The sequence below is a fragment of the Paramormyrops kingsleyae genome, chromosome 18 (genome assembly GCF_048594095.1).
Source record: "Paramormyrops kingsleyae isolate MSU_618 chromosome 18, PKINGS_0.4, whole genome shotgun sequence".
NCBI lineage: Eukaryota > Metazoa > Chordata > Actinopteri > Osteoglossiformes > Mormyridae > Paramormyrops > Paramormyrops kingsleyae.
The window spans coordinates 23,964,573-23,977,798 of NC_132814.1; the positions used below are offsets into that span (position 1 = coordinate 23,964,573).

General features: G+C 38.0%; 1 protein-coding gene across 3 annotated transcripts in view; it reads left to right on the forward strand.

Moving 5' to 3' along the window:
- Positions 1–13,226, forward strand: part of LOC111855289 (ribosomal protein S6 kinase alpha-6) — a 29,875-nt gene that overhangs the window by 11,072 nt on the left and 5,577 nt on the right. Inside the window, exons 3-15 of one of the 3 annotated variants that reach the window (XM_072701831.1) lie at positions 4,700–4,816; positions 5,316–5,397; positions 6,130–6,210; positions 6,497–6,576; positions 7,330–7,436; positions 7,828–7,865; positions 8,095–8,237; positions 9,281–9,351; positions 9,437–9,525; positions 9,849–9,913; positions 11,183–11,285; positions 11,548–11,672; positions 12,658–12,780. In XM_072701831.1, the coding sequence (XP_072557932.1) occupies positions 4,700–4,816; positions 5,316–5,397; positions 6,130–6,210; positions 6,497–6,576; positions 7,330–7,436; positions 7,828–7,865; positions 8,095–8,237; positions 9,281–9,351; positions 9,437–9,525; positions 9,849–9,913; positions 11,183–11,285; positions 11,548–11,672; positions 12,658–12,780 (1,224 nt within the window). Of the gene's footprint in view, positions 1–4,383; positions 4,817–5,315; positions 5,398–6,129; positions 6,211–6,496; positions 6,577–7,329; positions 7,437–7,827; positions 7,866–8,094; positions 8,238–9,280; positions 9,352–9,436; positions 9,526–9,848; positions 9,914–11,182; positions 11,286–11,547; positions 11,673–12,657; positions 12,781–13,226 lie in introns of those variants that run through there. The other 2 variants (XM_023834157.2, XM_023834158.2) reach the window with 2 other exon arrangements.

A 13,226-nucleotide genomic window follows, 5' to 3' on the forward strand; every position in this document is an offset into this window, starting at 1 on the left:
ATGTTTTTAGCTCTGCTGCCGCTAACTTTGAATATTGATAAAGTTTGCATATCAGCCAGCAATATAGGCCAAGATTGACACATTGATCTTATACTGATATGTATTTTTAATGTATATCAACTTATACCAATGTGTTAATCAATACCTTGTGCATTTCTATGGCTAAAAGCTCATTTATGTGTCCTTTAAATGCACACAAAATAAGTTTGCATCTGCGCTGTTACTAGAAGATATTTCTGTGCATATTGATTTATATGGTGAATGTGTAATTCTGTACCAGTTATGTGCATTCCTGCTTGTAATCCATATTCCATCGCTTGCTTGATTATAGTGGTAGGTGAAATTCAAGAAAATTTATTCAGTGGAACTGGTTTATATTCAGCTTTTATTCCCTGATGACTTGGAGTCGTATTAGGATCTAGCAATAATGTGAGTGGTTCTTGGGTGCGTTCTATGGGATACGGAAAAGTACGTGGGAACCTGTACTTAGCAGGTGAAGGTAAATTGTATGTGGTGTCCATACCTCCACAGGATGATGGTGCTTACAAGGAGATCCCCATCACCCATCATGTGAAGGAGGGCTGTGAGAAGGCAGACCCTTCTCATTTCGAGCTACTCAAAGTGCTGGGCCAAGGCTTTGTCAACAGGCTAACTACTGAACTGTACAGGGAAAAATGGCTGTGGGGGTGCCAGGCTTGCTGACAGATTATGTCATTTTTTATTCTGTGTGATACAAAATATCGATCTCCGGGCCAGATTTACTGAATTATAAACATGCTGCCAGTCGGTACTTCGTGATCTAAATTCCTCACCTTCCACTTTGGAAAATGGTGGATTGCCCAGTGGAATCATCTCCATTATTGTAGTAGCTATGTTTTTAGCTCTGGTGCCGCTAACTTTGAATATTGATAAAGTTTGCATATCAGCCAGCAATATAGGCCAAGATTGACACATTGATCTTATACTGATATGTATTTTTAATGTATATCAACTTATACCAATGTGTTAATCAATACCTTGTGCATTTCTATGGCTAAAAGCTCATTTATGTGTCCTTTATGTACGAAAATAAGCATGTCCATTTCAAATGATGTAATCGTCACTGTCCACATGCTTCCATATGTCCCTTGACGCCGTTGGCATGGATGCTAAGCAATACATCCACTAGAGGGCAGGAGAGTCAAAAGTAATTTGACAGACCTTCACTTTTCCTTCACTACTGTCCAACTGGAATTTAATTCCTGTCCAGGCTCCTCCCAGCTTTGTCTCTGTGCCTGGGCGGAGTAACATCATGTAAATGTCTAATATTCTGCACCAAATCGCATAGTTGCTTTTCAGAAAGTTCTGCTTTTTTCAAAATTTTTCGTATCTCGCAGTGTCTCACTTGAACTGTTTACTACACTGCCCCCATTATCTCCAGTGGTACTGCCCCCATTATCTCCAGTGGTACTGCTCCATCTGGTTGCACTTCCTTTATGAATACTAATGAACCATCTCTTGCTGTCCTATGAAATTTGCATGTCGCATCTACCTGCAAATCAAATAACCCGGAAATAGTAGTATTCTTAAGGAGAATTTTGCCCCCTAAAATCAGTTCTGATGTTACAGATCAACACAGTTGAATTGCCACCTAACAATCGATTCATCCTGATGCATCTTTACACCCTAAATTCGGACCACATCTGTTAACACCTTGTTATTGTTGTGAGAACTATGTTAACTGAGTTCTTCATTCATCTGTATAAGAATAGCAGGATGAGACAGAACTGCCTTATTTCTTTCACTACTTCCACATTGTTTTCTACCTTGTAATATTTGACTGGTGCTTGTTTAATGACATCATCTTGTTCCATTTCTGCACCCATGCATACTGCCTGCTCAATTAGTTTCTCGCACGTCTGCACATGCGCAGCATTACAATTCATTGCAAATTTTACGACGGTGCCCGATTTGTACCTCTTCGCTTTACAAAACTCTCATAACCCAGCCTGATCCCGTTAGTATTTCCTTTCACTACTTAAAGTTCACAACAGGCTGCGTGTACGTGATCTCCACCAGCCCAGAATATCAGCCAGATATTCAAATTTTGGATTCTTTGTGTTCCCTGTTTGTTGTATGAAAGTTCTGCATAGCACATGCACTTGTGTCCGAGTGCGTTTTTATTCATTCGTTACAGTGGGATGATTATATATCCCTGACGGCTGCCTCTATTATGCTGCAGCAAAGTCAGTATATTAAAGACAAAGAACTATAGAGAGGTGTATGCTCTTTTTTCCATTTATTTCTGATTCCACTTTGGAGTGATATAAACAGGTGCGCATAACTGATACACAAGTACGCATTCACCGTGAAGCGATACACGTTGTACCATCACAAATGCATACATATTTTATCTGAATTTGCGCTTTTATGACGAGAAATTACTGTGCATTTTAACTTTTATGTGGCTAATATGTACTTCCTTCGCAGTATAAAAGCTAATGCACAGTGATTTCTTTGTCATAGCAGCGCAAATGCACATAAAATAAATACTAATTTGCATATATGGCGAATGCATACTTGCATACCAGTTACGTGCACCCCTGTATATAAATATGGCTGAAACAAACATACCAAACATTATATTTCACTTTAGAGTGAACATTTCAGATATGGGATATTTAGGTAATAATGTTGACCCAAAAACTGGAAATAAATGACCGAAGTGAACACTTAAAATGACAAGCAAAGAAAATAGATGTTAACCAGATCATGAACACCAGAGGTCATGTTTCCCAAAGCCGGATTTCTTGCTTAGCTGGATAACTTGTCAGATTATCCCCAGTTTAAATGGATCTTTGTTCACTTATATTTACACCAAACTACCTTAATTCCACTAAGTTGTCCAGCTTCGTTTGCTGTAAATTAGGGGTGCACCGATTGCAGTTTTCTGGCCGATCAACGATCACCGATCCTTAGACAACCTTACCTGCCGATCTCGATTTTTTTTTTTGCCGATCTTGTTTCTTTCATAACTAAAAGACAATTACTTCAATGTTTCCATTTTTATTGAGTAAATTGATATGAATACTCACAAAACATGAGGTAGTGTCCTCAAATATAAATGAACATATAAATGAGCATTGCTGTTTGAACTACAAAATCATATTTTTTCTTCCAGACTTTAATTTCTCTAATTTTGTAAAAATGTATTGGGCGGGCGGGAGGGAGGCAGCCTGCACTGCACCTCTCTCGGGAATGGGAGAAAAGGCTGATTTAAAAGCATATAACTAAGATCGGTGGATCTCATGGGAATATGGTCGATTTCTGATCCCCTCAAATTAACGTGATCGAGGCCGATAGATCGGTGCGCCGATCGATCGGTGCACCCCTACTGTAAATGTAGCAAATATGAATTGCAGTAAAATGGCAGGATGAGTGGATTGGGAGGTACAGACGTGTGAGGTAAAATCGGGTGGGTGCTATGGGTCAGGAAGAGGGAACACACCAACTATTTATCTCGAAGCATTTAAGTTCTTATTTGTTAATGTCATATCAGCCCTGTACAATTTTTGTTTACTAAGCGTAAAAGGCAGGTGCAATTTTTATATGTTCCAATACTCAATATTAGGTTTATGAGGTGTAAGTTTAATAATAAATAATCATTAGACTAACTCTAGGCTGATAGTGTTATAAAATGAACAGGGAAAGACTTAAATCGTTAAATTAAATCACAATTATTAATATGACAATTAATCGCCAACCAAAATTTTAATGATCATGACAGCCCTAGGTGGGGATCTCTAGTAAAATTTTAAGGAACTTCTGATCCACTGTTTATAAACATAGATCCTGCATTCAGCATGTTGAATGTGTTTAATAATTCAGCTAATTGAGTGCTTGGCTGTTGTGAGAAAGGCCTTCCTGCTGCTAAGCTGATTACTAGTCCTTTGTTTTTATGGGTTCTTTTGTTGACCGTTTTATACTCACAGCAGTGTTCTATCACCGTTATAGTATAATAATGCAGGATTATTTGCCCCCTAACAACCCCATGTTCCTGATTTCTGCTGTTGTGAGAAGCATCTTCTGGAATGGATGTCCTTTAAAGATCCCAAATTAACCAGACTTATTTTTCAGGCAGTTCTGAGACCTTAGTGACTTACTGTCAGGAATGCACATGACTGGTACACAAGTACACATTCTCCGTAAGCGATACATGCGCTAGTCTGTTGTAACAGAAATATATACTTATTTTATGTGCAATTGTGCTGCTATGAGAAGAAATTAGCTTGCATTTTAACCTTTATACAGCTAACTCATACTTCATTCGTTGTATAAAGGTTAAAATACATGGTAATTTCTTGTCATAGTAGGGTAAATGCACACAAAATAAGTTTGCATCTGCGCTGTTACTAGAAGATATTTCTGTGCATATTGATTTATATGGTGAATGTGTAATTCTGTACCAGTTATGTGCATTCCTGCTTGTAATCCATATTCCATCGCTTGCTTGATTATAGTGGTAGGTGAAATTCAAGAAAATTTATTCAGTGGAACTGGTTTATATTCAGCTTTTATTCCCTGATGACTTGGAGTCGTATTAGGATCTAGCAATAATGTGAGTGGTTCTTGGGTGCGTTCTATGGGATACGGAAAAGTACGTGGGAACCTGTACTTAGCAGGTGAAGGTAAATTGTATGTGGTGTCCATACCTCCACAGGATGATGGTGCTTACAAGGAGATCCCCATCACCCATCATGTGAAGGAGGGCTGTGAGAAGGCAGACCCTTCTCATTTCGAGCTACTCAAAGTGCTGGGCCAAGGCTCCTTTGGAAAGGTGGGCATGTCCTGCTGCTTGTGATGTAAGGAGGGGTGGGTGGGGTTAAAGTCGTTAGGGGTGTCGCGACTGCGATGCATCACAGTAAGCATCTCATTAACATTTTACGCACACTACTAAGCCGCTTAAATTGTTGGCTTAAGTTAACGTCATGTTTAGTACCGAAAAGCCGGCGTCCGGACACGTGTTTCACCCATCATCTAAAGCCCTGGAGGTTATTACACATGCGCCATATAATCACACTTACATGGCAACCTGATCGCAACAGCGCTAGAAGCCATACTATGTAACATGCTTGTATTTGTCAAGAAATTCTTTAACTATTGTAATAAAACTTTAAGATGGCTGCTTGCTGTTTTAAGAGGCCTCTGGTAACTTTGAGGCTTTAATTGTAATATGGTGGAGGTGACTGTCTTTTGTTCTTTTTTTATCTCTCCATTACACTGGACTTAATTAAACATAACTTCTGAATAGAATTGTGCATACTCCTCCGTTTTAGGTGTTTCTTGTCCGAAAGGTCATCGGTCCAGATGCTGCACAACTCTATGCAATGAAAGTGTTGAAGAAAGCATCTTTAAAAGGTGTGTCTGGCCAGAAAAGTATCAGCATGTTTGTCCTTTATGATATCATTTTATGTCAGTGTATGTGTACATGGGTACATTACCAGTGTATGTGTACATGGGTACATTACCAGTGTATGTGTGTACATGGGTACATTCCCAGTGTATGTGCACATGGGTACATTCCCAGTGTATGTGCACATGGGTACATTACCAGTGTATGTGCACATGGGTACATTCCCAGTGTACGGTTACGTTACGGTACAGTTTGTCTAGCAAAATGGCATGAAATGTGCAATATACAACAGCCTCTTTGCATTTAAATTCAAAATGGGAAAACCATTAATCTTCAAGAACATACCGTTATTTGATTTAACATTATTGTTATACCGAAAATTTAAATTCCATTTCATTAGGTTTCCAGCTGGTTTTCTGGTGCTGTTTCTTTTCATTTGTGGCTTAATATCTATTTGCCATTAAAACTAATGAAGAAATTGGAAAACTATTTGTGTTTTTCTGTTAATGTCACCTATATATCTGAGGAGTTATCTGTTTTACAGCTCAAATAATATTCAAGTACATTTGAATTTTCTTGGTAATTTCCTGAGTGATAGCTTTTTGCATATTGCTGTTTTACTAATGTTATTAAAAATTGAGCCCCTGAAGACTTTTTATTTTATGGCACATAGACTTAAAAGTTATGAAGAGCACCTGTATCTATGTGTATAACATTTAAATGTTTCGTCTCAACAGTTAGAGACCGTGTTCGCACAAAAATGGAACGGGATATTCTAGTAGAAGTGAATCACCCCTTTATAGTAAAATTGCACTATGGTGAGTTGTTTACTTCCCCATTAGTGTTTACATTTTATGTATTTTCTGTGTGCTCTGAAGAGTTTTATATTCATCCGTCGTCAAAATGTTTTTAGTATTCTTATTTTTAGTTTTGCTGTTTAATAGTTATATATATATTTGGCCAAACACTTCTGTTTCCTGTGCCCGTTAGAAAGTATGCGCTTAATTGGTACCATTCAAGCACACAATCATGAAACAGTGTTAGAATCATTAGAATTGTTAGAACGTATCTTTTGCTCCTTTTAACAGTATAATTATCTTACAGCTTTTCAGACAGAAGGAAAGCTATATTTGATTTTGGATTTTCTCAGGGGTGGAGATGTATTTACTCGCTTATCCAAAGAGGTAAGGTCATTGTTCACTTTTTATTGTCTATTTTTAGATGGATGGTATCATACCCGCTAATGTATAGGTTCGGCTTTTCCAGTTCTGATAAACTCACTCATAAGTGCATTGTTTTGATATTGTGGCTATAACAATTCATTTTTTTGTCAAGTTGTGTAGTTTTAAGATCACCTGATTATCGTGTCTTTTCTTTCATTTATTTATTTTGTTTACTGAGGTTGCATTACTGAAAAGAAATGTGCTGTTTCATATTTATTTTGTAATGAAATAAACATAGTTGATCTTTACTAACAACCATATTTTGAGAAGCGAGTCACAATTTGCTAATTGCGGAATGATCTACCATTGTAACTTGCACTACAGTATTGAATCATAAAGGTTATATAATATCTTTGCATCTTTACATTTTAGTGGACTTAAAAAAATAACTTTTAATAGGCTAAACAGTAGGCAATTTAGTTCACCTAATTGAATGTGGTTTAAATATTCCTGTGTAAGTTATTTCTTCTTGCTTTTTGTGACAATATTTCTTGTAAACCATCAAATGTCTCTTAATACTGTCAAGAGTGTTACTGATTTTTTTTTCTTATTTCTTACTGTGAACATTCATAACGTTTTGAATATATCTGTCTGTTGTACTGATTTTAACAACTTAATTTTCCACATTTGTAGAAATCATTGAATTGTAAATTCTTTGTCTTGTCTGTGTGTGTGAACAGAGATCAGAGGGTAAATCTGTCCAGTTCTTATTAGGTTATGTTTACAGAGGAGGATGTGAAATTCTACCTTGCAGAGCTGGCCCTTGCGTTGGACCATCTTCACAATCTGGGCATTGTTTACAGAGACCTGAAGCCAGAGAAGTAAAGTACCACATTCCCTATGACCCCTACCCAAAAGACCCCTCATGCTACCTTCCACAATACATGTGAAGGTCGTCTCCACTCATAGAATAGTGGAGTTCAGTTACATCACACACATCAAGTTGATTGTAATTGGTTTGCCTATTTATGCCTTTTATGGGCAATATTCAATGGTTGTTGATTTGTAATGTGAACCGTTTAACGCATACATTATGGTTGTTCAGCTAGAATCAACTTTTGTCTAATTTCTAAGATTTCTAAGGTCAGAGTAGAAACAAATATATATTTATGATATTAATATATTTATATATTTTTTTTAATTAAGTAACGTTATTTGTATTTGTGAATGTTTTTGTGTACCTGTATTGGAGAATTTGATTTTAATTTTCAGCATTTTGCTTGATGAAGCTGGACATATCAAGTTAACAGGTAGGTGTGGTTTATGTATCTGTGGTTTAGTGGTGTGCTGTGTTTTGTGCATGCATACATAAAACATTGTTAACTGAAATTTTGTTCAATGAGATTTTCTCATCCACTGCTTCAGTTATGCGCACCTGCATCCATATTAAAGATATTTAATATTTTACACATGAATTGCTCAGTAGACAGTTTTTCTTAAGTGTGTTATCTGACTAATGATGCTGTGGTTCTGTTGCAGACTTCGGGCTTAGTAAAGAATCAGTTGATCAGGATAAGAAAGCTTACTCGTTCTGTGGCACTGTGGAGTACATGGCCCCTGAGGTGGTGAACAGAAGGGGCCACACCCAGAGTGCTGACTGGTGGTCCCTAGGGGTTCTAATGGTAAGTATTTTATACTGCATATAAACTTTTGTGAGGTCTTATTTATGGATTTTATTTATATATATATATATATATATATATATATATTTATATAAATGTAATTATTTCTAGGAGTGTGACAGTGTGCTGTTACATGATATTTTGCAATATGATATGGGTGCAATAGGCAGAAACTAAGTTTTAATTTGAGATTTTTGCCGTTCGCCCTGGAAAATAAGGGGATAAATTGCAAGAAAAAAAATTAAATGTAGATGTGCATGCCTAAAAAAGAATTAATAAGAACTGTCAGATCATAGTTTGCTTTCAGTCTGAATTTGTTGAATATTTTGTGAGTGTATTGAACCGTGAGCCCTGAACTGTCGATTGAGCTGAATCACTATTCGACTGTATCGTTATACCCCTCTATGTATTTCGTACCGGAAAACCATAGTTGCACTTCACTGATTATATTTAAAATATCTGTGTTGCTATTTTGCTTTGTTTCCTCTGGGGCCTCTCATCGTACAAATATTGCATTTAAATTTGAATTAAATATCTTTTTGTTTATATAGTTTTACAGCAATAAATGGGTACCACATCTAGATAACAATTAACACCAGCAGATCGTAGAATGTCGTGTCATTCCACAGAAAGTAGTATACGTCATTTTTGTAATGAGACATGTAAACAGTACTATGAATGTCTTGGAGCGTAGAAGACAATGTTAAAAACTGTTCATCTGGATAGCAAGTGCATATTTCCTCAATGTTTCTGATTTTATAATAATAATTTACTGATTTTATTTATTTATTTATTCATTTTTGTTGACTGGCTAGATGAACACCAGTTCCCAAATATCTTCTCAGAGGCACCTCAGCCATTCCATGTTTGATATCAATTATATTTCACCACCAGCTCACCTAATTAACTTAAGTTAAATAATTTATGATGGGTATTGATTAGCCAAACATGGTTGAGTCAGCAAATACATGGGTATATTGGCAGCCTATGACTTTTGCAAAGTACCGTGTATGTTAATAGAACTCTATCTTTTGCCTTCGCAGTTTGAAATGTTGACTGGTACTCTACCATTTCAAGGCAAAGACAGGAGCGAGACCATGAACATGATTCTGAAGTAAGCAGTGCGATGGTCCTTTCATACGTTTCATTCGTTTCCCAAAGCATGACCCTGACGCTCTTGCCCTTTCTCTGGTCCGTAGAGCTAAACTGGGAATGCCACAGTTTTTAAGCTCGGAAGCGCAGAGTCTTCTGAGAATGTTGTTTAAGAGGAACCCAGCTAATCGTCTAGGTATGTTTCTGTTCTGTCTTTTCTTTTTGTGGAACATTATTTAAAAGTCTGTAGTAATAAAAATAAGCTTCGCTAGTAATGCTGTCTTATGGAAAAAATCAAGACTTAAATCATGCTATACCCAAAACTGGGTGGTCTTTATAACTGCATATTCTGAAGTAAATAAAGATCAGTGATGGATGTATTTAAAATATGCATTTAGGAGAATGTACAGATTATTTTGGGAAGGTTTGTGAGAGTTGACATCACTGTTTATTACTTTCCTTGGTCATTAGTTCTCTTGTTGCATCGTTTATATGTTAGTCTGGTCATCCATCTCACAGGAGCAGGCTCAGATGGGGTGGAGGAGATCAAGCGGCATCCATTTTTCTCGACCATTGACTGGAATGTAAGTAGTAAGTGTAACAGTCTGCCAGGTAGCTAGCAGGGACTCCAGGGATATGCTAATGGCCTCACTGAGGCACGATTAGTAGCCAACAGCAACTAGCCTAGCAAAAAGAGAAGGCCCCGCCTCTCCATTCACCAATGTTTAGCTCTCCATACGCAGCAATGGAGAGCAGCCAGGATGTGTGTCATGTTTCCCAGTTAGTACCAGCCATTATAGTGGTGCTTTTCCACAGGGATATAGGAGCCGCGCTGTATCTCAAAGAGAGGCTAGTTACGGCACGGTTCCAGCTCTCTTTGGTTTTCCACTGAAGAAGGGTCGGCCCGGTAAAGGCGTTGCCGAATTTGGAGAGCGGCAGTGACGTAAACATGAAAAGACACTTATTTAGAATTGAATTTAGAGATCAGTGATCATCGTTGACACAACACAGCACACAGTGCACAACAATGAAATGCGTCCCATGCATTTAACCCATAAAGTACTATATACAATTCAACCAATCAGATGGAAGTGATGCACCCAACTCAGTTTGGTCATGCTTTCAGCCCTGCTACTAAGCAGCACTTGGTTACAGCTTGCATATTTTTGCGATGTTAAGCCGTCAGTTCGAAGTACAGGTCGGGTGCGGCTTGGTTTCTGGTGGCAGTGAAAAAGCGCCATAAGTGAGTGATCATAGATGATGCAGGTTTTCTTCCTGTAGGGGTTTTAACCACTCATACGTAGGTCATGAGTATTCTTAATAGTTACAAGTGAGCTAGTAGCTGCGGTAATTTTGCTCAGCATACAGAAAGAAATTATGCTGGATGCTGATCTCTTTTGTCCAGCTTGTGTTTCCATGTAGAGTTTATAAGGCTCACCATCCAGAGTGAACCACACCCTTATTCCCTCTGCTGCCTTGAATAGGCACCAGGCTTTGCCGGAAGCCTGCACTGCCTAAGCAGTTCAAAAATGGGTGGATGAATTCAGATACATTTTAAATATTTAAAAATGAGCATTACTATAATATACAACCTTATCGTTTGTTACTGCTTTCCTAATCTACTTTTTTGTCCATAGTAAAGTTGATTTTTTTTTTTTTTTATGCAATTATCCTCTTATGGTTGATGTGTTTAATAATGGGAAGCATGCAGTCTATCGATGGCCTTCCATAACTGAACTTGACGGCATGACTCTGGGTTGTGGAAGGAAGCTGGAATATTCTATGTACATGACGTTGAGGAAGATGAAGCTGGGCATGCAGATGAGCTTGTGCCGTTCCCTGTTACCCTGCAGAAACTGTACAGGAGAGAACTGCAACCTCCATTCCAGCCAGCCGCAGGGAAGCCAGACGACACATTTTGCTTTGACCCAGAATTCACAACTAAAACCCCAAAAGGTCCGAAGCTTGTTCTGTGTTGTGTGCCTTATTTGACGCAGCAGTTTTAAAATTAATTATATGTTGCCATTTATATGATTGCTTCATAACTTTTCCAGAAGGTTTAAAATAAAACAAAATACTACAGAACTACAATACGAGATGCCAGTTGCCGATACTACAACACAATTGGCAATTCTACAATAAAAATGACTTCTGTCTGCTGACTGATTTTGCGACATGCAGTGTTTTGTATTGGCATTGCTTGCGATTGTGTGCACAGATTCTCCCGGCATCCCGCCCAGTGCCAACGCACACCAGCTCTTCAAAGGCTTCAGCTTTGTGGCTCCAGCCTCCCTAGAGGAGGGAAGAAGCTCAGCACACATCAGCATCCTTCCCATTGTGCAGGTATTACGCCGACTAAGCATGTCTGCTGCAACGAGCCAAAGTGATAATCAACCATAGTCATAATGCAAACCAACCTACATAAACCCAATGATCAAAGAAAGTTTGTACTTTTAACTACATTAAATATTTGATCGAGGGTGCTTTTTTATAGCAATAGTGCAACATTTTTAATGTGGAACAGTGAGGATATTGCAGGCTGTATTTTACTTGCAGTTTTGCTAGCTGTCATGCATAAGAAGCTGCATCTTGCCAGTTGAAGACGGCTGATGTGTGTGCAGATGGGTTGCACATATGTTTCACTTGCAGTTGCATAAAGGATGTTGCATAACACCCAAGTTTGTAGTCAACTTTTTTTGCCAGTCATTTATACAGACTATCCCCTACTTTCCAACTTGCAGCTACTCGCACATATGGCTGAAATTAAAAACAAAATAAGTAAATGTATTTAAGACTAAATTTGGGTGACTGTACATCCGATAGTGCTACCAGAATGTATTGAGCTCTTAGTAACTTATGATGGTTGCTGGGGAGAGTACAGTATGTGGTATAATGGTTATATATATATACACCAAGGTCTGTATCCCCGATTCTGATATCAGGTGCTAACTCGATCCTGGTGATAAAATTTGCTGGGGGTTGCGGTGAGGTCTGTGTGCAGGTATATCTGTCATTTCATTTCTCTAGTGCTTGGCAGTCTTCCCCTACAGATGGCCCTGCCTTGTAGGAGTCCATGTCCTGCTCCCTATTATAATATTAACATTTCCCAAATAAACAAATTATTTTACCTTCAGAATCAATTCTCAAAATGAAACATCCAGATCAAAAGAATCGATACTTCGGCATCGAGCCGCCTATCCTTATTGGTCACCAACTCTGCTGACTTCGGTTCACATTGAAACCGAACTACATTTGAATCCAGACCATACGATAGATTCTTCCTCCTCTAGCATCTTCTCCAAATCTTGCTGTGCCTTATCTCCTACAGCTCCACGGCAGTTCTTCGCTGTTTGCAGAGATGTATGAACTGAAAGAGGACATTGGTGTGGGCTCCTACTCCATATGCAAGCGCTGCATCCATCGGGTCAATAACATGGAGTTTGCTGTTAAGGTTAACCTTGTTTGTGACGTTTACTGCATTCTACTTTGTGACCATAGAGTGAAGTGTGGATAAAGAGTTTTTAACTAGTCTGAGCATTCCTTATTCTATTCAAATCGGATGCAGTTCAAGAGCTAGTGATTAGGAAAATAGGGTTTTTCTTTAAGTAAACCTAAAAAAACACGTTATCTAATATACAAGTAAATATCAATAGGGTAAGATTCATGTGCAATACAGTGTGCTCTAAATTAGCTAGCATCTGTGTTTCTAAATAAGAAATGTGTTTTATCTCTTGCCCAATATTGATCATGCCCCACAAATATTAGTGTTCATCAAAGGAATGCAGAATGGCTGTTTGCATCACATTTTGAATATTCACACATTTAAATATACAACTATGAGTTTAGCATGGAGTAAGGTTTTATTTTAACACTGTTAAATATAAAATAACTGCTATT